The sequence below is a fragment of the Lepisosteus oculatus genome, chromosome 26, assembly GCF_040954835.1.
Source record: "Lepisosteus oculatus isolate fLepOcu1 chromosome 26, fLepOcu1.hap2, whole genome shotgun sequence".
In the NCBI taxonomy this organism is placed as follows: Eukaryota; Metazoa; Chordata; class Actinopteri; order Semionotiformes; family Lepisosteidae; genus Lepisosteus; species Lepisosteus oculatus.
In genome coordinates, this window is record NC_090721.1 from 5,469,608 (window position 1) to 5,493,264 (window position 23,657).

Here is a 23,657-nt window from a genome sequence, read left to right on the forward strand (position 1 = left end):
ACAGAGGCGTTCATGCATCTAGTCCATTTCACACAATCGCCATGCCTTAGCGGACGATAATGAATTTATAGGAGAGCTGCACCTTTTGGTTTTCATTCATTTAGGTTTTTTAAACCTCCTGCTATCTGGAGATTGAAATCTGCAGCTGTAAAATGCAGTCAGCAGACTTGGAGATTGGCTGACAGAGCAGTGGATATCACAGTTTGGCTTTAATTCAGCACTAGGTGTGAATCTTGCCTGATCAATTTGTCATCCACTAAATGGAAACTAATTGCTTCCTGGGGAAAGAAAGGTTCTTTAGAGTTTTCTCCTTAGTATTATCAGGTTCCCATTTAAAGGCTAAATTGTAAAAAATCACATGTCAAATTTTCACTGAGTTGATCAGCAGGTGCTTAATTCACTTTATCCTGTAAAGGGCATCATCCCAGTGCAACAAAACATAGACTATATTCCCTTTCGTGTCCACCAAAGCAGTGTGAGCAAACAAACACACAGTCCCTCATCGTTTTGTGTTTCTGGCTCCAGTTCTTCAGAAAAACATGCTGAGAGATGAGCTATTCTTATTGTGCAACTGCAGGACTCATCTCTTGTGTCAAGTGTCCTCCCATTGTCTACCTTAACACAAACACTATTTTGCAACATAGGGTAGGTGATCTGACTTTGCTAAGAGCTGCTCCTAGAGGAATCCATCCTTTTGTATTAGGAATGAACAGGTCAGCCAGCACGCATGAGCTGGTTTATAACCCCTTTTCTTCTTCTTCGGGAGACATGCTGCTTGTGCAACAGGATGCACAGCAGCCTGTCAGGCTTGCATGTTTCCTTCTACCCAGGCAGTCAGTCTGACAATGTGAACGCTGACCTTTACGCGTGGGAGACATGAGCTCCTAAACCGCTCCTACTGCTCTCTTCTGTCAGGTGTCTACAAGTAAGCTTTGTTCTCCAAACAGTAGTGTGGCGATATGAAAGAGAGAGAAAACAGAGTAAGAATTATTATTATCCCTTATAATTTTGCTTTTCTATCCCTGAAGATCCCACAGCACTTTACACATAGAAGTGCAGCACCTGCCTTGATAACACATAGCAGCCATTCTGGCCCAGCAGCCCTAATGCACAGCAGATCAGGTGGAGAAGTGAAATAGCACTTCACCAATTGAATTAAGAGCAAAACCAGATGATACAAGCTGGCAGTGGAGTCTAGACCACACACTGGGGTTACTCTTTCAAAAAGCGCCATGGGATCTTTAAAGAACCTCTGTTTAATGTCTCATCCAAAAGATGGCGCCTCCCACAGCACTGTACTGTCACCACTCTGAGGCTTTGAATTGGAAATTCTGGTCAAAAGTCAAGAGCACAACTTGCATGTCCACCAGTGCCATTTATACCAGATTTCCAGGCCTAGTCCTTGCTTCAGTTCTATCTAACAAGACCATTCTACAAGACAGTAACACTAACTGCTAACATCCAAGAAAAAATGCCATTTATTAAAACTGAAGTTCTAATAAACTCAATGACAGTAAGACAGGACAGAGTTCCAAAATGTCATATTAAACAGAAACAACAGGGAAGTAGTTTAGGGGAGATGTGAGAATGCTTTTTGAACTGTATTAACGCGCTTTACAGTAATACACGGTTGTTCTTGCTTCTAAATTTGACTGATCCACTTTGGTTATGACACTGCGATCACTGAGAAGGCTGTAAAGTATATATAGAAATGTACTTTAGATTTATTTAGAAATATGTGAGAGTACCCAATGAAATCGAAGATTGACTCCATAACTTAAAATTCATCCACACTAGGAACAACTGCCGTGGAACCCGATTCAAAATGAAATACTGCCTTATGAAAATTTTGTTTTTAAACCTTTCTAAAAATTCTAAAGAGGAGCTTTTTTTCCCCATTTGTGATATTTGCAAACATGCTCCAAAGAGAGCGGGTGGTGGTAACGGAAGTGAATCTGATCCTCTGTATCGGAAATTGTTCTACTCTGCAGTGATGAACATTGCGTCTTCATTTGTTTCGGTCCAATTTCCACCTTTAGTCCAGCTGTTTCTCTCCTGACTGAAAACAGCAGTAGTACAGAAAGGAAGGCTTTTCTGTTGTTACTCCTTGAGAGTACTGTAATAGCTAGCAGTACTTATTGAAGCGCAATGTGCTTCCATCACCTGTATCTGTCCTTCCTGTAAGATGTAATCTGCCGCAGCACTTTACTTGAAGTAGAGCAGCTGCTTGGCAGTAGCCTACCAAGCCGAATGTTATTCTCGGGTTTGGTGTCCTCCTTTTTCATTAGACAGGAAGTGGTGCTTGAGTGGAAAGAGGAAAAGAGGCCTTATCTCTTTGTGAGATAGCCTGATAGCCTGTTGTTATAGAGAGATCTTATTTTCTCTGTAACCATATTAACCCAATGATAGCGATCAGTTGTGAGTGGATCTGATAACTGCCATCATGGCTCCGAAGGGGGCCAAGTTATCACCTCTTGTGATGAGAAGTTCCTCTTAACTCTGCCCACCAGAAACAATAAAGGACGCACTTATGTGCCCCTATTCTCTTGGCTATATGAGCAGACCTTATTTGTTACTGTCATCTTTATGAGCTGTGTGCAGATTTCTGACACATATGGTGAGCATTTCATGCATAGGACTGTAAGTCCGCCTACCACCTTCTCCTCATGAGCATGTGATGTAATCCATGTTGATTGTTACTTGTTAGCGATCAACAGAAGATTAAATGATTTCCGTGGGGTTGTTGTCCCTGTTTCGTTTTGTGGGCTGCTGCGAGCTTAGCACAGGTTCCCTTTTGGTTTATAGCTTTATTTCATTTAAATGTAGCCTCATTCAGCTCATCAAATATCCGCCTGGGGGAAAAAAAGGGGGGGGACTTTACTTTGAATTATTCTGTTGACAGTCTCACCAGCACAAGATCTGTGATCGACAACAAGAAATGCTGGCCCTTGATTGCAATTATTCACCGAGCTGTTGAAAGCACATCCAGCCAATAGCATAGCATGCTTTCACCTTTACTGCATAAACCTTAAAAGACAGCAAACTGAAATAATTAGTCCCTTGAGAGATGCAGCCTTGTACTTGCTTTGCATGTATTGCTCATGTGTGTCTTTAGTGAATTGTGGCCCAAACCTGGCTTATTCCTTCACTAGAAATATCACAGAATATTCAATCTCAGGGGGTTGTGTGCAACTTAAGACTCTGTTCTGATTGATGTACTTTGTTTTCAAGGTCCACACAATTCTTTCTGAATATACGATATATCTGGAATATACTATGTGTATAAGAAAAACATTTTCTTCTTAAGTTCCAGAGAAGAGCCTTTTCAAAACTGGGTTAAATCAGAAAGTGGAGTTTTGTTTTGACAATTGGGGATGCAGTTAAAAATAATTTTCTGTCTGCAGTTCCCACTTACTATTTTCAATTATTTTGTAGAGCATCCAACATGACAGGAGTAACCATTTAGCATATTGACACAACAGACTTCAGTTCTAACTTTGTATTCTAAAATATGTCGTAGGTTGTTTTCATTAATGAAAAATGGATCTGATATTCCACTAATCCTTTTATTCAAATTAAATTTTACTGCCCTCAAACTGAATCCTTAGGAAACTCTAATATTAACCTAATAATAAGAATACTTATACATTTTACTGTAACTGCTACTGCTGCAATTACAATTAAGAAGACGGTGAACCAACTGATTTTGGGGAGTGTCAGTCCATCTTTATCATGCATGAGCTGGTGAAATTGCACATTTCATATCACAGCCAACTCAAACAGGTTTTATAGTCTACCACTTCAGAGGCCATGGGGGAAACAGTACCTTTATACATATTTAAACAGGCTCTCATGGCTGATTGCATTGGAGAATGAGTTCAGATTTCAGTGGATGTGAACGCTCCTAGATATCCATTCCACATGTGACTGGAATTGTGACACCTGGGAGCTGTCTACAGCTGTTTCCAATCGTCAGTTCCAGGCTCCAATAAAATGGTATATGTGTATTAAGGGAAAAAATTAAGTTTGAGACGAAAACTGTACAAACATGTTTGGGTTGTAGATAGGGTTGTACACCTGTAACTTTGATATGAGACTATTGTATCAGTTTCAGTTCTGTCCATTCTTTATAACATTTGGCGAAGGTTCTTGGCCCCCTACAGCAACCACAGACTAGAGACTGTAGTCCTCTGTCAATCAGGGGCAGACAGGAATGATATCACGTTTTCATTTCCTTGGGTCAGCTGTCTTCTAATGTCAGGTTTTGGGTTCATTGTGAGACTGTAGCATCATTGTAACCATGCAATACTTGCCTCTCAGATTATTCTAACCGATGAGTACTACAGAACATGTGACACAAAATTAATTCAGGCTAAGAGACACAAACACCTTCAGATCTATTTTTCATGGTTGTAAAATTCAACACAATTAAGCACTTGCTGCTAAGGAGCCTTTATCCTCAGTTTAAATAGTATTTATTGCAGGAATTATCCTAATTGTTCAGTACTGGTGTAACATCGACATGCAAGAATATTAAGAATTTAAACTCATGGGTTTTAGTCTTAAGTAAAATCAGAGAAATGTTGTCTTCATCCAATATATATTTTACTGCTAAAAATGTATCTATTTCTGCCCTGGATAAATTAATAATGTTAAAAGAAATCATGTTGTCTTTTAAATGCCGAACGGAGTGTTCAGCTTGGTTAATATACAGAGTTGCTCAATTTTTAATGCCAGTGCCAAGTGTAGCCTTCAATTTAACATGAGCTTTTAATCCTTTGAGTACTAAATTGCTTTTTAATGCTTGCCGGGGAACACCGTGTTTTCACAGAGTAACTCCTGAAAAATGCATTGGAGACGTGCAAAGTAAACAAAATGAGGTACAGTTTAATAGAAGCATGAAAAACAAAGGAAGACAAAAATGGCTTTATTTCTTTGGTAACACGTTCACCTCGGGGCTTGCTCTCTTCAGTGCCTCCCAAACTCTTAGTGGCGTACAGTACAAGCCTTTTCTTGTATTTGAACCATTACTGGCTGTACCCTCTGTGTTGGTGTCATTTTACTGTTGCGCAGTTCATTTCTTTGGGGTTTGGAATGAATTTATCTTATTTTGCAGGCAATGGATTTGGGATCCATCACGGCTGTTGGTGAAATAATTAGAAACATCCCTCCGTGGATATTAGCTCAAATCACAAATCCTCCCTTCAGCATACAAACGCTTAGAATAAAGATGCTATCATTTGACAGAGATCAACAGCCTTGATGGCCATTGACTGCAGCCAGCATTACCACCATTTATGTGCATGTATGCGACAATTCACACCACTGCAAAGTGTGTCAAACCTATTTTTGAAAGGTTTATGCTGTTGTACAGAGATGGTTCACTTCATCTCAGACCTGTGCCGGCTGACTCTCTTTTTTCGTGATCTTGATGCTCATTGTGATATCTCCCATCCTGTAGTTTTAAAGTTTTGTCTTTTCATTTTAGAATTCTGTGTTATTTTTTAGTATGCATGTCCAATTGGGTCATCTGCATCTGAGGTGCATACATGGGGATAATGAGCAAATGCAGATAAGTTCCCCAACCCACCCATCTATTGAGTCATTTCTCTTATATCACGCTCCAGGCTTCTCAGGAACTTTCAGTATAGGAGGTTCAGAGCTGGTTGGAAGAGAAGCACATTCCTCACTGACATCGCAGCAAATCTGTAGGCACCCACTATGTTGCAAGATTTCTGTTTCACCTGGAATTGGCCAACTAATCTGAATGCTATCTCCACCGCCATCCTGATCATAGTCTGCTAGTGACGTGACTTGAAGGTCAAAGTTAATTTTTATTCTGTCCGTTATGACATTTACTGATGGCTATATCTATTCCTGTCTAAAAAGGCTTTGTGTACCAAAAAAGAGCTTTGTGATACTTTTAATAAAAAGGTTTTAATGTGTTCTGTGGTGCTCAGAATGAACCATGATGTATCTGATACAGTAGATATAGAAACACCATATTAGTTAGCATCCTTCTGACCAAACGTGTTATAAGAATGGTTAAAATACAAGGAGAATTTTCTGCATTTGAGAATATGCCATTCTTATCACATTAAGATTGTTGTTGTGTTCAGATTTTCTGGTCATTGTTTAGCTCCTGCAGTCGAGGATGATTGTCTTCTCTGAACTTTATCTTCTTCGAAGATAACTGATATAGTATCTGCAAACACTCTCTATTCATAATCAGATTAATGGTGGAATATAATCATGTGATCAGTTATATGATACATACATACTGGAAATCCTAGATCCTGGGTAGCACATTTCATTGAATTTAGTCATTTCCCAGCAATCTCATCAGCATGTATTGTATATGTCACTTTAATACTTAGAAATTACAGTTCTGTCGAGTCCTTCTAAGATGTCAGTTGCTAGAATGAATACCAGATTTGCATGATTTAAAGACCTCTCCGTGTGACTGCTAAGTTCACAATGCAAGGTATATGTCAGTGATTTTTCACACAAAAAAGCTTAACATAAGAAGAGTAGATCTTTGTGTAATAGCCCATTCAGCAATGAATATGCTAATGAAATCATAGAAAAGAAATAGAAAAACTAGGGAGTTTTAAAAGATCCCAACACTGGACTGATGTTCATCATTTTCAGTTTAAAGTTTGATATATAAATACCTTGTCTTGAATCATCCTGTATTTCTTAGGAGTTCAGTAGTTATGATTTGTCACACTACCTCTTTGGTGACTTTGTTTCGGTTTATTTCTGGACCATGGTAAAAAAAAATAACTGAGCTTTACCTCAGCAACCTGCAATTGTTCATTTAAAGTGGAAATTTTGAGACAATGTAGTACAGAAAATGGGAGACTCACAAAGGTATAAGTGTATCTGAAAGAAACTACCCAGCCTCTTGTCTGAAGCCAGTTCCCTGGCTTGATGACATCTTTGGATCAATAAGCTACTTACAAACAAGCAAGATGGGTTAAATGGCCTCCTCTCATCTAGAATCAGGGCTGTGTTCTTAGCCTCATTCTGAAAGAGGTGTCATGGACAAGGATGAGTGATGAGCTCTTTTAGACAGTGACTTTATCAAAACCCACAAATGCTATCTGTTCTTTTATCTTTGTGTCTGTGATAGATCAGAGTATAAGGAATATTAATGTGCCTTTTGCATTTTATGCATTTTGAAAGTAAATCAGGAGTTTATTTTTGCCAATCTTTTTTTCACCAGTATATTAACGATCACTTATCACTGCATTCTTCATTATGTGTACACAGAGTTTTCAAAAGGCAAGAAAGCTACAGTAAAAAGACCTATATTTCTGAGCAATGGAATTCGATAATGATGAAGGGACTTGGATTTGTTATTCCATTCAACTTCAAGAAGGGCAGCATCTTCATGTTAGAGCTCATGATATATTTATTATGCACTGGTTAACAGAGTGGTTGTCTCTTTCACTCTGCCTACAGTAGATAGCATCTGTTTAAAAAAGTGCCCTGGTGGGCGTTTAATTTAAATTACCATTTTTCCTCAAATGAAAGAGTTCAGGATAGAACACCACCATATGTGTTTAGAGAGTATGTCTGAAAACATTAAAATCCATTCCAGTTTACGTGCACAGTTGACAAATTGCATTTTATTTTAAGAGGGAAGCTTAAAATCAGTAGGGGGCACCTGGCAGAAAACTATTGATTGTCTGAGCTGTTTGATTCAGGTGGATTTTGTAGGAAAAAGCTCTTTTTTTTCTTTCACAAGACAAATAATTTTACAAATCGCTACCATTGACCACCTCTGGTTTTTTTTTTTCAGTTTTGCAGCTGTAAGAGCAGACTGCAGAGGCTGTCACTGTTTTATGTGTGAAATCCTCTTACTGCCTCTTTTGATCACACAGAAGCAGCTCAGATCCTCTTGTAAACTCACAGTTAGTAAACAGAGCACATCTTAAGCTTTGCTGAGACAGACACTCGTGATTGGGCTTAGTGGTAAATTATTTGCAGATTCACTTCAGCTGCAGTCGTAAACCCAGGAAGATCTGGGCATGGCTGGCAGTGAAATTACAAACCCAGTGCAGATTGTCTGCATGTTATGAAAAACTAAACACGGCAGACACAACGAACCTGATGGTGCATTCCTTAAAGAAATGTACCAAAGCCCGCTTTCTGTCCTCTACAGAGAGTTTTCATTTTAAATAAGCTGCCAATAAAAGTATTTTCCCCCAGGGCCACTTGACTGCACAATATCCACATTTAGAAAGGACATGGCATGAGTTTGTGGAGGAAATGTGGAATCTTGCTGAATACAGAAACAGCTTTCTGAAAGGCATCTCTATGAGTTCCAGACAACTGTACCCTATGTCGAGGTTACAGAGTGAGTCCATGTGTAGGCAATAAAGATGACAATCAGATTCTTAAAATAACTGCCTGCCTAGAGACAAAGGATTTTTTTTTCCTTCTAGAAATCCAACCGTAAACCGTTTGGAAAAACTCTGTTCGGTCAACATCTGTTCGAAATCTTTAAAATTTTGCATCTCAAGATCTTGTTAAGCATTAAACCTCCTCTGTTGATGGTGCTTTCACATATATCTGTATATGAAACTCTTGCAGTTTTATAAGTAATAGACCAACAGGCTTCTAATTCCAATATTCCTATTTAAAAACTCAATAATCTCAAATGTACAAACAATCACCTCCATACTGGTAATGTTGTATGGTTTTGTTAGCATTATCTTACCTATAGTAATTATCAGCATTAGTTGTGAAATTGTCATTGTTGATTTGAAGATATTGTTTCAGTTGCTTCCAGCAGTTAATTATATTTTGTCAGGTCACACTAGATGGTTATGTTAGTACATGGGTTCTTCAGATCTTTAATAAACATGGCTGCTGCCTACTGCCGTTTTGGCATGTAATTAAAGAAACTGAACAGCAGGGCAAAATATACTTCCAAACAGTGGGGCCAGTGCTGGTCATAAAAAATTTAAATGCTGAAGCTTCAAAGTGTGGATGCTTTCTGTTTTAACAGCTCCCTCCATTTGGGTCATGCAGGATAGCTCGCATAATTGCCAGCTAAAGGGTTAAAGGTTGACAGAAAGGTCTTTTTCATGTTCAGTCCCCCATGTTCTAGCATTTCCAGAGGGAAATCCAACCCTTCTCTCTGTGGATTTCTGACATGTTAAAGCTTTCTGTCACACAGTGGAGTCTCAAATCACGTCCATTCCCCCAGCAGGGAAGCTACTGTAGGGAGAACAAGGCCTTATTTTGTTCAATCCCTGTGAAATGCAATTAGAAACCCCTCCAGAGCCAGCAGGGGCCTGGGCTGAAAGCGAAAGAGAGACCTCCCTGCTGTCTGCCAGGCTGCTGGCTTTTGAAGTCTTAGGCCATCTCTTGTCCCCTGGAGAGCCTATCATCAGGCCCCCACATTCGAGTATTTCAAAAAAATGAAGCCCCAGAGTGTGTGTGTGTCTGTGTGTGTGTGGGGGGGGGTTGTCTTGCTCTGTGCCTGACAGAATGGTCTCAACGGGGTGTTTTGGGCCTTAAACCCTTGGCCGCATTTCTCCAACCAGGCCGATTGCTCAGGGCTACAGAGTATATCAGAGGTCAGACAGATTTTAATATTGTGCTTCCTGGCGATTTCCTCCCTGCTCTCTGCAGTGATTTGTCTTAAAGACACAGTAGGCGATTTCTCTTCCCCGGTGCCTCTAGGAACAAAGTAACAAAGGAGAATATAATCCCACACAACGCAGCACTTGGCAAGAATTAACTAGGACCTTGGGGGGTTTGTGTTTCTGTGTTTCTTCTTTGCCTGCTCCAGTCTGGTGAATTTGGAGATGGTGGTGTGTGCTGCATTAATATTGAAATTTAAGATTTTGTCATCTTTCCTCCTAAGATGTTGCCAATTCTCATAAATCATTTTCAGATCAAAATAAACTGCAGAAACCAGAACAAAAATAAAATACACAAAGAATTTATTGGCTTAACTTCTCAGAGTTACGAATGTCACAGGCTGTGTTTTAATTCAGTCTTTTTAATAATCCTAGTAATCCTGTCAAACTGCTTTCATATGTTCAGCAATCTTTATATCCCTGTCATTAATGTGATATACATGAGGCAGTTACTACATTTTTATTTATTTTTTTAATCAAGATATTAATCTCTGGCATGACATTATTAAGTTTTATTTAATATACTGTATAAAGAGAAGTCGTTTTATCAAATAAAAGAAAACACGCACCACTATTTTAACCTTTGTGTTAAAAATACAACTTAAAAATCTGAACTAAACTTGGTGTGATTTTCTTAACATCATCATTGATTTTTTTCTCTTCAGTAAAATATTCAGTCATTTCTGAATCACATTTTTAGAATTGACTCTATTTGCCTTCAATTGTGTACTTGACAGTGGAGCATAACGTCCTTACAAATTCACAGCACAGAGAGAACACAAAACTGAGCTAAACATGAAACACAGTGGATATGATTAGTTAATGAATACATGCAGAAAGATTATTAACGTTATTGATATACTAGTTAATACCGAACATTTTCTAGTGGGTTACCAAGCAGTCAGCAAAAAGCACAGTTCCACATCTCCCACGTTTTGCTAATGGTAAAGGAATTTCAAAGTACTCCTTAGCTGTCCCCTGCAGCAGTGAGAGAAGCACCACAACAAACAAATTGTTAGTGAAAACACAGTGAAAGCAAAGACCACATAATGTTGTGAGATCCTGTCTCAAAGACGAGCACTGATAGACAATGTTTTCAAAAACATTTTATCCTTCCTATCGGTAAGTTTGTCTTAAGTGCATTTTCCTATGTTGCCCACATAATGTTTTCTCAGTTGATTTCATTTTCCACTGCTCAGAATTGCGCATTTCATCTATAAACAACATGCAGGTGGGAAATCCAACCACAAATTCAATGAGATTAAGCGCTAACCTCAGTAATGATAGAAATGAACTGAGTCTGGTATCAAACAGCTTTGTCATCTGTCTTTCCTGGGGCTGAAAATTTCCCTTTTCTGCTTCATCTGGAAATGGATTAGAAATGAAATAAAAGGCACAATAATAAATGAATAGCAAATGAGATGGAAATACAAGAAAAGTGTATTTGAGCCTGAAACTGATGTACATATGTCCAAATATTTTGATGGTAGCGTCATTTTCTTTAAATACCTTTGAAGTTTCCTTGAGTGCTCTGAAATTATGGATGGCAAACCTGACTGTTCTCGCCAGGAAGTCTGTGATTTGGACAAAGGGGCCTCAGATATTTCAAAACCAAAAAATGCATTAAGGACGTAACTAGAGCATTTGACGAGGAAGGTTATAATAATTTTCCTGTCTAGTTTGTTTTCAAAATGAACTCTAAAAGGAGCGTCATTTTGATTATCAGCAAAATCTTTTTGACCACAACTAAAGAATGCTTCTTTGTGACATTTCATGTAGTCAGCACGTGAAGATGTAGATAATGCCTTCATTTATAGTCTACATAACATTTGCATAGTCCAGATGTAATTTCCATACATTTGCATTACTTTGGCAGTTGAAAGAACAAGAATCATATATTAAAATATATGCTGCACAATCTGATTTTATTCCTAAAGATTGTTAACTTTGGCTGAACTTTCCATCAAGTAGCATTTGAAAAGTATTCCTAGCTCTTAGCTTGAGAACTGTTTTATTAGGTAAGAAAAAAAAAATCTCATCGCAATTCTTCCTCCTGCGTGTTTGAGAGATGTCTTTTTTTAATCTCAGAAATTTCCATTTTTACCACATCCAACTGATGTGTCTACATGAAATGTCTCTCTCTGTGATAAATGCTGCCTTAAAGAAGTGTGAAAGATGTGAAAAAGATGGGCCTTTTTTCCCATTGATATTTACAGATTTTAAATTCAAAGGCTTGTCTTTCACAGTGGAGCTGGAGACATCTAAGCCCTAAACCATCCTGTCTTTTAGCTAGGTTTATGACTTATATAATATATACACGGAAATGAACGCTGTTTGTTACTTCCAAATCCCTTGTGTTTTGTCTCCTAGTCTCTTTCTTGTCTCTTCCCCTTCATGTTCACAAACGCACAGCTTCTTCATTTTCTTTTTTTTTTCCCACCAGCGATGACTGACAGATTAATATATGTCTGGCTACGTGTCTCAGGAATTAGAAAGAAAGGTGCTGTCAGACTCGCTTGTTGGAAAATGAGATTAGGCGCAGTTGTCATTTGCAGCGCATTGCAGTCTTACAGAGATAAGGTTGCTTTTAATGAGTGTAAAAAGATTCCTCTCCCAAAAAGTAGGGGGGAAGGGGGAAGACAGGGATTTTTTTTCCTCATGTGTTTATGTCAGCCTTCTGCCTTATCGCTTAGCCCGATACAGTGGCACCTCCATAAATTCTGATAACAGGAGATAGGAAGTACTATCCACTTCAGTCACCCTACTCCCCTGAATGTGGCGATTTGCCTCCTAGATGGTAAGAGGTGTCTGTGCTAATAAAAGAAGCAAAAAAACAAGATGGAGGTCTCATTCCCAGTTGTTTCAGTCTTCCCTTTGGGTGAGTGTCATTGGTAGGATCTGGAGAGGATGAGCAAGTTTACATTGACAGCACAGTTTTCCTAAAGCGTTTCGTCTTCCTTTGCCCTGACCTACTGGAATATATTTTAATCTCCATTTCATGAGTAAATCTGCATAATACTTAGGAGGCTGATCTCTCCTCCTGTCAGGGAGGTTGTTTCTAATATGGATTTGCAGCTTGTCTCCTGGCTGCAAGCCATGCACTGTGTACAACTACCCCAGGCTACCTTGCAGGGTGAGGATCAGCTCCTGCTGCCTGAGCTTCAGACAGTGAAAAGCCTGCAAGGCAGCATGTTTGCTATCTGTCCTACCTGCTCAGAGAAGGCTGCAATGGTGAATTGATAAAAAGAGGGCATTTGACTTGCAAATACCTCTAGTTCTATACAAATCACCAGTATCAGTATTGTTACTGGAAGTGTTATTTCTGATTTCCCTCTGCATTCAGAATCAGATGTTCATCCTGGGGCTCTGGCGGGTCACAGGGTCACATTTGTTTCCTTTTTCTCCTTGTTTGAAGAATTTGGTAAGACCCCCAGTCATTAGGAAGGAAATTCAGAAATAGAGCATGAATGATCATCTCTCCGAAGCACAGGAGTACAAATTCCGCAGCCCATTCAAAGCTCCATCTGAATCCAATAAAAGTGAGGAAAGTGCTCTCTCCCCAGCCTGCAAGTTCTTCTCTCCGGCTTCGAACACACTGGGATTTGCTGGTCAGAGTTTACATAAGGAAGAAATAACTGGAAAAGGTTAGGATTGGGAAAGGATCTGAAAAGAATAATAAATTTAACAAGAGAGGCTTGCTTTTATATTTTGATTCTGCGTCAAGCTGCTAAAAGTGTTGCTACCTCATGCCTTTGTTGCCTGTAATATTAAGATTGAATCTTTAATTACTGTGGAAGTCTGGGTACAAGTTTATTTTTACATGCCTTCCACTCATAACCTGAAATGGAAGGTGTGTTAACGTTTTCTTTTTGACTGAGTGTGCCATATCTCAGTTTGATGGCTCAAAACTGATGCTTTGGGACCTCGTACTAAACATGATCTTGCTTTTCATTACATCTCACGGAATCCAACATAAATAAAATCAAGCAATGAACCTCAATACGAGGGGAAATGCCAAGCACAAAGGTGAATTTAATCCGAGCTTTTAACGTATTACATTTGCAGCATCCCTGATGTGAACTCATGTTACGCTTATCAGTAATATTTGAAATGAGGAAGATTTTAGTAATGGTAGGAAAGCCTATAAAGAGAGTCTCCTGTGATTGCAATCGAGGAAAGAGTTCCTGTAAAATTAAACCGCTTTTGAAAATACTTGAAATGAGTCCTTTGAAGCTGGGATCAAGGCTGAGTAAGGGAATATGAGATGACAAAACATCAACAAAGAAGGGTGATGGTCTGTAGACAAAACTTTAGAAGAAATTAAAGCATACATAACAGGAAAACATCTGAACCTTCTCCTCAATTCGTTAGACATTCGTTAGACAATGAGATGTGTACCTCACCATTTTTGCAAACACCTAATCTCTGTCACATCTGGACACGGGCATATTTAGTATTAGTTTGTTGAATTTTTTCAAGCTGAGATCCTGTAGTGTGCCATCTATATGCCTATAACTTACTGATTTCTTCCAAATAACAGATTTTAAAAGAGCGTTTTTTGCAATGTCATCCAATGAATGCTCATTGTTTCTCTTTTTAAGTGTGGACAATATCAAGTTCTTCCTAAAGTGAGCCCTTCAGCATTATGTACAGAAGGTGGTGGCTTTTTATGTTAAGCAGTGACATGTCAGTAGTTTTCATATTGTGAGAACATTATCGTTGAAGAGACGGTATGCAAATACATATGCAAAAGGCTTTTAGATTATGGGAATAAATAAAAAATTGTACAGGGGAAGACGTGAATGAAACCCTCAGTTTTACTTTTTCTCTCCTCTTCAATGGAGAACATGTGTTCACTTCATTTAACTGAAAGTGTGTATTAGAAGTTAAATCTCACAAGGTGGCTTTTGTTTGGTCTGTGTTGAATAGATACTTGTGGGTTCAGCTGTTAAACATGTCATTCCTGCAGATGGTGAAAGAAAGTGCAATGACACATTGGAAGTGTGTCGACTAAGTGTTTATCTGGCACCAGGACTGTTTTCCCTGCATTTTCCATGCAAATTACCACTTTACAGCACATTTCCCTGACTTTACTCAAAACATGTTTTTCTTTGAGCCTGTCAGCATTTTCTTAAAAATAATTTTTGAACAAACTGCCTGCCCCTTGTTTGGTGTCTCTCAGTTATCATGGTTGTCAAAACGTCAGCCATTCAGCCTTTATCATTCCTACTAACCTGGACCCTACCGTTGAAGCAGAGGGCAGGAGGTGGGACTACCATCGTGATGGACAACATTCCATTGCAGGCAGCCCACGCACACAGGCAGTTATAGACTGCTGTTATCTTCAGATCAGATAATATCCTGTTAAGGTTCTGCGATTTGTGGGTATTTGGTCCATTAATGATGTAACATATTTGGCTTTGCAACGTAGTTTTAAGTAATATGTGCGGGAAATGTTTTTATTATATTTGAGTCATAGGAGGTGGCGGTGGTGAGGGTGTCATTTAAATTTTTGCATTTGGGAGCCAGTAGTCATTAACTGCTTTAACAGGAGAGTTAAACAAGTTGACTTCAGAAGATCGCATAATGCCTTTATGCAACATACTGCAACAAAGAGGCATAATCTAATAACAGATTTGGGTTCTAAGCTCCATGTTTATGTTAAGTCTTTGCCTTCTTGTATCAACAGATCTAACACACTGGCCTGGCGTTATTCCATCTTAGCTGATAGGCCAGAAGTGCCAGCAACATTTCTCTTCTGATAATCATCTCTTTCAGTGGCAGATTGAAATTCTCTGATCATTTTTTTCAGACCAGCCAAGGGGGTTGTTTTAATCATTCTTTAGGATGAACATATATATTAGTATATAATTTTAATGTAGATTAAATGTAGTCATGTCCATATCAACTTAGTCATGAAATGGCAACCTGTGTAGGTGACTGATAAGACGAGTATGATAGACTTCAAGATATAGCAATAAAAATAAAACCGGAGGGATATGAAGGGTGGAGGCTATAAAAGGCTGGACTTTGGGGCTGTAAGGGCAATTGTGCAAGGCTTAGGAAAGACTTGTGCCCAACAGTAGACAGATGATAATACCCTGAATGAAAAAGAGATTGACAATGTACAGTAGCTTCCTCCTTTTCCCTGTGAAAGAATATTTTCATTTGAAAGTATACATCTTTATATGCAAACCTGTGGTTTCCCTTAGTGTTTTAATGCGAATATCGGAAAATACTCCTAATTATCGAAGGCTTTCATGCGCCGCATTTTACACAAAGCAGGATTATAAAGAAGCTGCTTTCAAACAAGGTTATCAAGACAATAGAATTTTTAACTTACTTGTTTTGTTGGAGAGTGAATTAAAATATAGTCTTATGTCTTAAAAGCCCTATGTTCTCTTCCTGAATACTATACTTTTAAGAAGCTTTTAAGCAGAGGTAAAAGGGAATTAAATCTATTTTGTGGGTTGCATTTTTGAGTCTTTCTCATTGAATATTCTAGGTTTCCTTTACTTTATGCCACCCCAAAATAGAAGTTAAGATCCCAACTTTTAGGAAAATATAACCTAGATTTACCATGGGCTGGATTCCAATTTTGTACTCTTCAGATGAAGCACACAATATATGTGTGCAAGTAACTCAAGTTAAAGAGCTGAATTCAACTGAGTTAAAGGGGAACTGCAAGACTATTTTTATATTTCGAGATTAGAAAGAATCGGCACTGATGAGTGCATTTCAAACTACAATGAAAGAAAAACGTATGAAGTAACGCATAAAACCTCCAACTTACATCTTCTGCGATTGAGATGGAGGCAACAGAATGTCTGGTGCCGTGAAGCGGCCTTATTACATTGTAAACAAGCAGGCTTGTGAATACATCTCTTTCAATCCAATTGTTCCAAATTTTGTTCATGTCTTTGAGACGTGTTTTGCTGACAAATACTACTTACTTGTTAATTCTGCATGCAGATCATGTTGGAGCATTTCTGCGGTGAAATCTCTGCAGTACAACCTGTACTCATTTGCTTGTACATTGTATTACATTAGTCATCATGGTGACTAGTGAGAAGGAAGGGCCATTTCACATCGTGGTGAGACCTGGGGTTTACAACAACGTGGAGACTATACACAAAGTTAATGATTTTGCTTAATTCGGAATTCATAACATTTTGCAATACCATCAATTATCCCTAGCTGTCGCCGTCAATTGGTAACATTTATTTTGTTATTGAGACTTAAAAATCAGTCTGAAAAATTGGGACTGTTCCCCTTTAAGGAGATGAAGTTCCAGAGTAATACAGCCAGTGTAAACTGCTGTGCTTTGCATCCAATTGTCAGTATACATGGCCAGCATAATGCCAAGCCAGAGAACCATACCTGGGCCCATAACTGTAACCAGACTTATCTGCCATTTCTGTGATGGTTAATGAGGAATTAAGGTCTAAAATGTGTGAAAGTGCTGAAACCTCATGGTGACTGAAGAGAGAGGATTACAGTTCTAGGTGATGAGCCGGCATGTTTATTTGCAAAGAGGGTTTGGAGTTGAGATGATTTACTGCTGCTGATCATGTGACTCAGGCAGTAAATTAATACTGATTAGCTGAGGCACAACCAATGGATTGTATAATTTATGGATTTTCCTGCATCGTTTGGCATGAACTGAAGATGGACTCTCGTATGAAATCACTATGAAAATCAGAGATCAGAATATGTGTTTTAGCTCATCATACAGAATACCTAACAGGTACCTAGAGAGGTGACTCTCATTGCTTGAGTGTGCTAGGTGCCCGTCTTAGTTTCAGACTAACGCACTGTTTACTAGCAAATTTATTGTACATTAACTATATGGTATATAGTATCATAGTTTTGAAAAAGATGAGTGGCGGTGGGTAGTATGATGTTTTGTCACTTGTAGGTTACAACACATTTTGTGTGTTTTTGAAAAACACCTACCGGTCAACAGTTCGTGCTTCGGTGCATTAAGTAAATCAAGTCAGTGTGTTTTCTTCCAAGTCAAGTTGAAAAGAAATCTGTGCTGAAGGACGGTAAACAGGAAAGCCATGGATCAGATTTATGGAGAGGTGCATGCTGTTTATAAAGGAGGTTTTGTTTTCTTTCCCTCACGGTAGCTGCACCGTACTGGGAAATTCATTAGTGGCTGACATCATCGTGCCTCACTGTGAGTGAAAGAGTACCATTCTAGTCAGAAGCCCTCCCCCCTCTCTCTCTCTCCCTCTCCCTGTCTCTTTCTCCTTTCTCTCCCTCCCTCATTCTCGCTCGAGCTCTCTCTCTGGCCCTCCTGCCAGCAGCACTGTCTGTGTTCCATTCACCCCCCCACACACACACACAAACACAGACACCCACACACACACACCCTCCGAAGACCTGGTCTCGGAATGCTCTTCGTTCCCCCTGGAAAAAAAAAAACTTGTTTGTGTGGAAAGGGGGAGCAAGTGAAGTCAGGTACAATCAGGAAGCAGGAGGATTAGGTTGTGGGAAGGACCTTAGGAATGCAAGGCTCAATGAATGAGCGTTTATGTTGAGCACTGAAGGGAAGAAAAAGGCACAAGTGTGACTGGCTAAGGGTTTGCGAGCAGCCACAAGACACAAGCCTGTGAGGAAGGAGAAGGCGCCTCTGAAGAAGCGAAAGAAAAAACCTGCTTTCTTTCCATTTTCATTGCTAATTGCAGAAGATGGCTTTTGCACTACATGGAATTTAAGCTGGCCAACAAACTAAACACGAAAGGAAGATTCCCGAGTCCCATCTTGCATGGATATTTCCCCTTGAATGAATCCCGTTTCTTCTTCTGACAGAAGGTGGACACTTTCTTTGACAGCGTGCGCTATTTAACCCCCATGCGTGGTGGCAGCCCTCTGTACGAGGATTTGTTTATTAGGGAACGTGGGGCTTTGGAAAGTGAGAAGTTGGCAAATGTGACTTATTGTGTGAAAACAAATTTATCCCCAAACCCCAGGAAGGGTGTCTGTGCAGAAGGATCTTTCAGCTTATCTGCCGTGTCGCAGGGATTGGTAGCGAGGCACACGGTTCTCTTTGTCCAAGTGGTATATTGGCTTTGTGCAGTCTTCCGTTGCTGTCCCTTTGGATTCCTTTTGGAAGGGGTGGCGTGCACATGGCTGTCAGTAATTTAAATAAAATGGAATTTGCTGCCTGTTTGTGGATTACATTGTTTCACAACCTGAATCTGCAGTAGGGCTATATTTACCAAGCGGAAAATGATTTTTTTCTTATTTCCCCTCGCCCCACCAGCTTCTCCACATTAAAGGTATGCTAAGTACGTTTTTAATGTTCTGGGTAAATTGTTTGTACATTATTCAGTTTACACTGCATTACTTTAACATCTCACCTTCTTGGGATTTCTTTACAAGAGAAAATGCTTATCACTTATGCTGACAATACATATTTCTATAGAGAATTATATTAAAAGAGTATTTTGCAAATTATATTTATACTCTTCCTTCTGATGGAGTTTGTCTTGGATGTAAACCAGCATAAAAAAATTTTATGCAATAGTGTCAGTACTTAAAACTGGATTTCTCTCAATGTAACAAAGTGTGTTTTTCTTGTCCATTAGATTTTCTTACTTAAATTCTAAGTATTAGTATTAAGGAAATGGATTGTACATATTCTGTAATACAATAGTAACACTCCCATTTTATAATCTTGTACACCATTTTACACCTGCAGTCTTACAAAGTGCCTTGTGATTTGCGTGTTCTCCTTGCTTTTTAGAAAATGTTCATTGCCTGGCTTCTCTATACCTTTTGTAAACTACACCAAAATGTCTCTGAGTCCATATGACCAGATAACATCCAAACTTTCTCCATCAAAATTTTATTTCCACCGTAGTGAGCATGATTTTTAGTAAAAGCTTTTCTCTATAGTTCCAGGTGTATGTGAAAATAATACGAAATATTAATGTAGGTAATGTAATAATTACCCTTGTTAAAAGTTTGAAATTAGTAACCATGCATTATAATGTAGAAGAAAGTCAGGATAACTTTCTAAGCTTAATTTAACAATGTTAAACAAAAGCGCTTCAAGTCTGCTGTGTTTCATACTGTAGTAAATACGTAAGACTTAATTCCCTAAGCAAGATATACCTAAAGTTCCATGTTCTAAATATGACATTATTTCAACGCATTTGTATGTTTGCAGGAAAATATCAATTGCATGAAACAATCTAAAATGCTTGTACTTTATATTGCTTAGGCGTTTCTTCTGGCAGCTAAGGTTTTTTTGTAATGGACTTTTTTTTCTTTAAATAAGAACTTTTTTGTTATGCTCTGCATTTATGTAAGAAGACTTCTGTTTCCCTGTGCTGAGTATTACCTGTGTCTTAAAGTGTTTGTCAAACAAAACATTATGTTATTTCTTCAATAAAATAAAAGACTTCATAATGATTTATTTTGTGGTGGATCTGCTTTACATTGAAGATGATGTCCAGAAAAGGGGCTGGTGACCAAAACAGATTTTGTTTCTAGTTCAGTACCTAATTACCTCGTGTAGCAGTTGTCAGCTTTTAGCAGTTCCTCATTAATCCCTGGGTAGCACAAAAAGGTAAACAGGTGGTTTCCACAAACACCACGCAAATCAAAGACAGTTGGCATGGTCTATAGGAAAGGGAAATCACCATGCAAACACTTTTAAAGCAATGCTGTTAAATTCTATGCAAAATTGGCAAAGTAAGTACACTAATGGCATCCTTGCTCACTCAAGTTTGGTGGTGTGTTATGTGTTGGCATTTTGTCTAGTTTTCTTTTTACTGAAATGTTTTGAACTTAGGTTGCTTCATTCATATTTACTCGTACAGCTGCAAATGTTGCATTTCTTGTTCTGGTTTGGTAGCTAAAAAGGCGCTACTCCAGCAAATCTCATTATTTAAGCATTGTGTAAGACCTAGTCGTGAAAACAGGCTTTGGAAAATGTGTTCATGCATGCTGGACGACACACACTCCAGACTGTGATTTATTCATGGTTTAAGAGTGCCAGCTTGTGGTGATTTAGGGAATGTACACACCGATGTTGAGCTTCAGCCTTCCAGAAACAGATTTGCCTTTCTTTTTAGATGCAAAAGAGGCAATGAAGGGTGAGGGATAACACTGACGTTCTTTTCTGCTTCCAGGGTTCCGATGCCAGCTCGGAGAAACTCTTCAGCACAGCTGCAAGTAAAGGTATGGTCAGTTGTTTTCTCCAAGAGCTTTGAAATAGCTTTGGTGTGACACGTTGTGGTGTGAACAAAAAATCCTGTTGCACTTGCTGCCTTGTGTACTGGAGCTAGGCATCAGGAAAAAATGTTTAATTTTGTCTGTTTTTCTAGAAATTGTTGAATTGCTTGTTTTGGCAATTGTTCATGCATCTTGCATTGATGGAAGCTTTTAATTTTTGTCTTTCCCTGTGCTATTTATTGCTCGGTAAAAGTGGCTTTTACATTCCAGTTTTAATTAGATTTTGTCTAAGAGGTTGTCAGATGGCATAGAACAAGGAACCATTATACTAATTTTCACTGCCACACACGTGTTAAATATGCATCTGGAACTCTGCAAAAGACTAAAAACCCATTTCTTTTGGTTTATTCAGTAGCAGCAGAAAAGTATTTTTAATTGCTATCAAGTGATGTGCATATACAAATAATATAACATTACGGCTTTTATTTTGCAACTATTTTGAAATCATCAATAAAGAAAATGAAATTATAGTGCAACATATATATTCCATATTTTTAAATACATTTAAAAGTGCTGTGCTGTTGTTGTTAGAGGGTAATGTAAAATTCTAAAAACATAATGTAAAATATCTAAAACATGTCTTCATTTTTAGGTATGTCATTGCAGACAAAGATAAAAGCAAAAGCAAAGAATTCCCTAAAAAAAAAGAGGGAAAAAGTTGAGACATCTGTTTCTGACCTATTGGCCTGTGCCACATGTGACTGGAACCTTATTCCGCTAATTTGCTATTAAAAGCCTTGGAATTTGAGTATTCTTAGATTCTGTGCCGAAGCCGAAATAATAGGAGGCATCCCAGTGAATCAACATTCCTTAGTAATGGTCGGTTTCTAGGGTGAAGGGCCTTCTGAAGTGTGAGAATGAAGGTTGATTGATGCTGACAAGGTCTGTTCCTCTTTCCTCCAGTTTTCTTCTGGAATCAAACACATTTCCCACATTCTCATCTTTGTTTACTTACAGAGTTTGATTTGTGGCATCCTTTCAGGGGTGAATGGTCATGCTTGACAGAGAGTCTTTCTTCAGGGACACTTTTCTGTGGTGATTTAGTTCCCTTGAAAGGATTAAGCTTCCTTTGTGCAGCCTAAATCAACATAGGGCTTCTTTTTATATTAGAAAAGCTTTGCTTGGGAAACAGTACACAAATAAGCTTTTTCGTGGTTGATGGTGGGTTACTCTTTTGCCCCCAATTTCCATTTAAATGTCTGTCTTTATTTTCTCACCCTGAGTTCCCTTCTTCGTGCCATATGCTAATTCCTTTTAGTTGCTCGAATGGGCAAAGCAGCGAATCAGTTTAAATCCAGGTGCTGAAAACTTGTCCCATTGGTATTTTTATTGGGGAAAAAGATTAGGCGGGGAGTTGGAGGGAAGCATAGGGGCAGTTTTGTTAAAAGGGATTAGCACTCAAGGCTTCTCAAACTCAGGAAAGGCAACTTGAAAGGAACCACAATTGTGTGAAGATAATGTCAATATTTGCTGGAGGGCAGGTGCAAGGGTTTGCACTTTGGTTGTATAGTTTGGGTCTTGTTGTTGGTACACATGAAATGTTTATTAGGGGGTTTACATTCAGCCAGGCCTTCAAGGTAAACTAGGCCATCTGGGCCAAGCCAGAGGTCAAATAAATGAGAAAAACAGCAATCTGGGCTGCTTGTATTCAAGCCAAGTACGCTTCTATGTCTTGTACAGAAATGCGCTTTGATTTGCTCTGTGGTGCAACTGCGAAAGGAAAAACTGAAATGTTTTTTTTTTCAAAGGGCATTTGATTTTCTGGAATTTTGTAAATAAAATGTCTTCAAGTGTGGTTTTCAACACCTAAACCACCACAACAGTAGGCGCAAGAACAAATAAGTTACATCATAATTCCTTTATCGTTCATTAGGCTCCTGCATTTTATTTTCCTATTTATTCAACAAAGCAGAAAATAGAAAGCTTATCTTGTCAATTATGGTCTGTGAAAATATCAGATGCATTTAAAACATTGGGTCACCAAACTCACAAAGCAATCAGCTTCGAGTTTCCTCTGCAAGATAAACGGCAAGCTTTCATCAGTGTACCTGAGTATAATTGTGCTGAACATTCGGCTATCATTCATCGTTGTTGCCAGAATGTGTTGGGGCCTCTTTCAGAAGCTTGCTGTCCCTCTTTTCCGTTCAGCACACTGTTTAACAGGTGGTTCTCAACCACATGCAAACCCGGGAGGTTAATGGAAATGACAGTACTTACATTTTTGGATTTTATTCCAAAATCGTTTAGTCATTCTAGAGGCAGTATTTCAGATGATTAAGGCTTAAGTGGAATCAGCGTAAAATCTAAACTGTTTCCTGCAGCTTTGATATGTAGAAAATTGATTTTAGCACAATACAGACTTCCCAGCATATTCAGCATAACGTATAAATTTGCCATCACTGCAGTGTACTACAATTACTGTCATGTTGTACAGTTTCTGACAGCTCTAATTACCAGTGGTTGAATGACAACTAAAGAAAACTTCTCCCATTCACATTAAATCAAACTAAATCTTTTTTTTCTTTTTCCTCCTTTCCACCTCCTACACGTGTCACCAAGGCCCTTATCACCATTATAGATGCTGTGCATAATTGTGTGTTCTGTTCATTTTATACAGCCCTTTTTCCTCTTCCCAATCTGGATTCAATTCAGTCAGTTACCACTCCAATTAGCTAATAATTATTAAACCTTAACAGTAATTACAGACTCTGTGGAAGTGCCCACAGATGTCAACTGTTAGCTTTTTTT

At 38.7% G+C, this 23,657-nt stretch overlaps 1 protein-coding gene across 14 annotated transcripts in view; it reads left to right on the forward strand.

Moving 5' to 3' along the window:
* Positions 1 to 23,657, forward strand: part of auts2a (activator of transcription and developmental regulator AUTS2 a) — a 319,096-nt gene that overhangs the window by 259,196 nt on the left and 36,243 nt on the right. For all 14 annotated transcript variants that reach the window (XM_069184560.1, XM_069184558.1, XM_069184559.1 and 11 more), the window contains one exon: positions 20,807 to 20,855. In XM_069184560.1, coding sequence (XP_069040661.1) covers positions 20,807 to 20,855 — 49 coding nt within the window. The remainder of the gene's footprint in view (positions 1 to 20,806; positions 20,856 to 23,657) is intronic.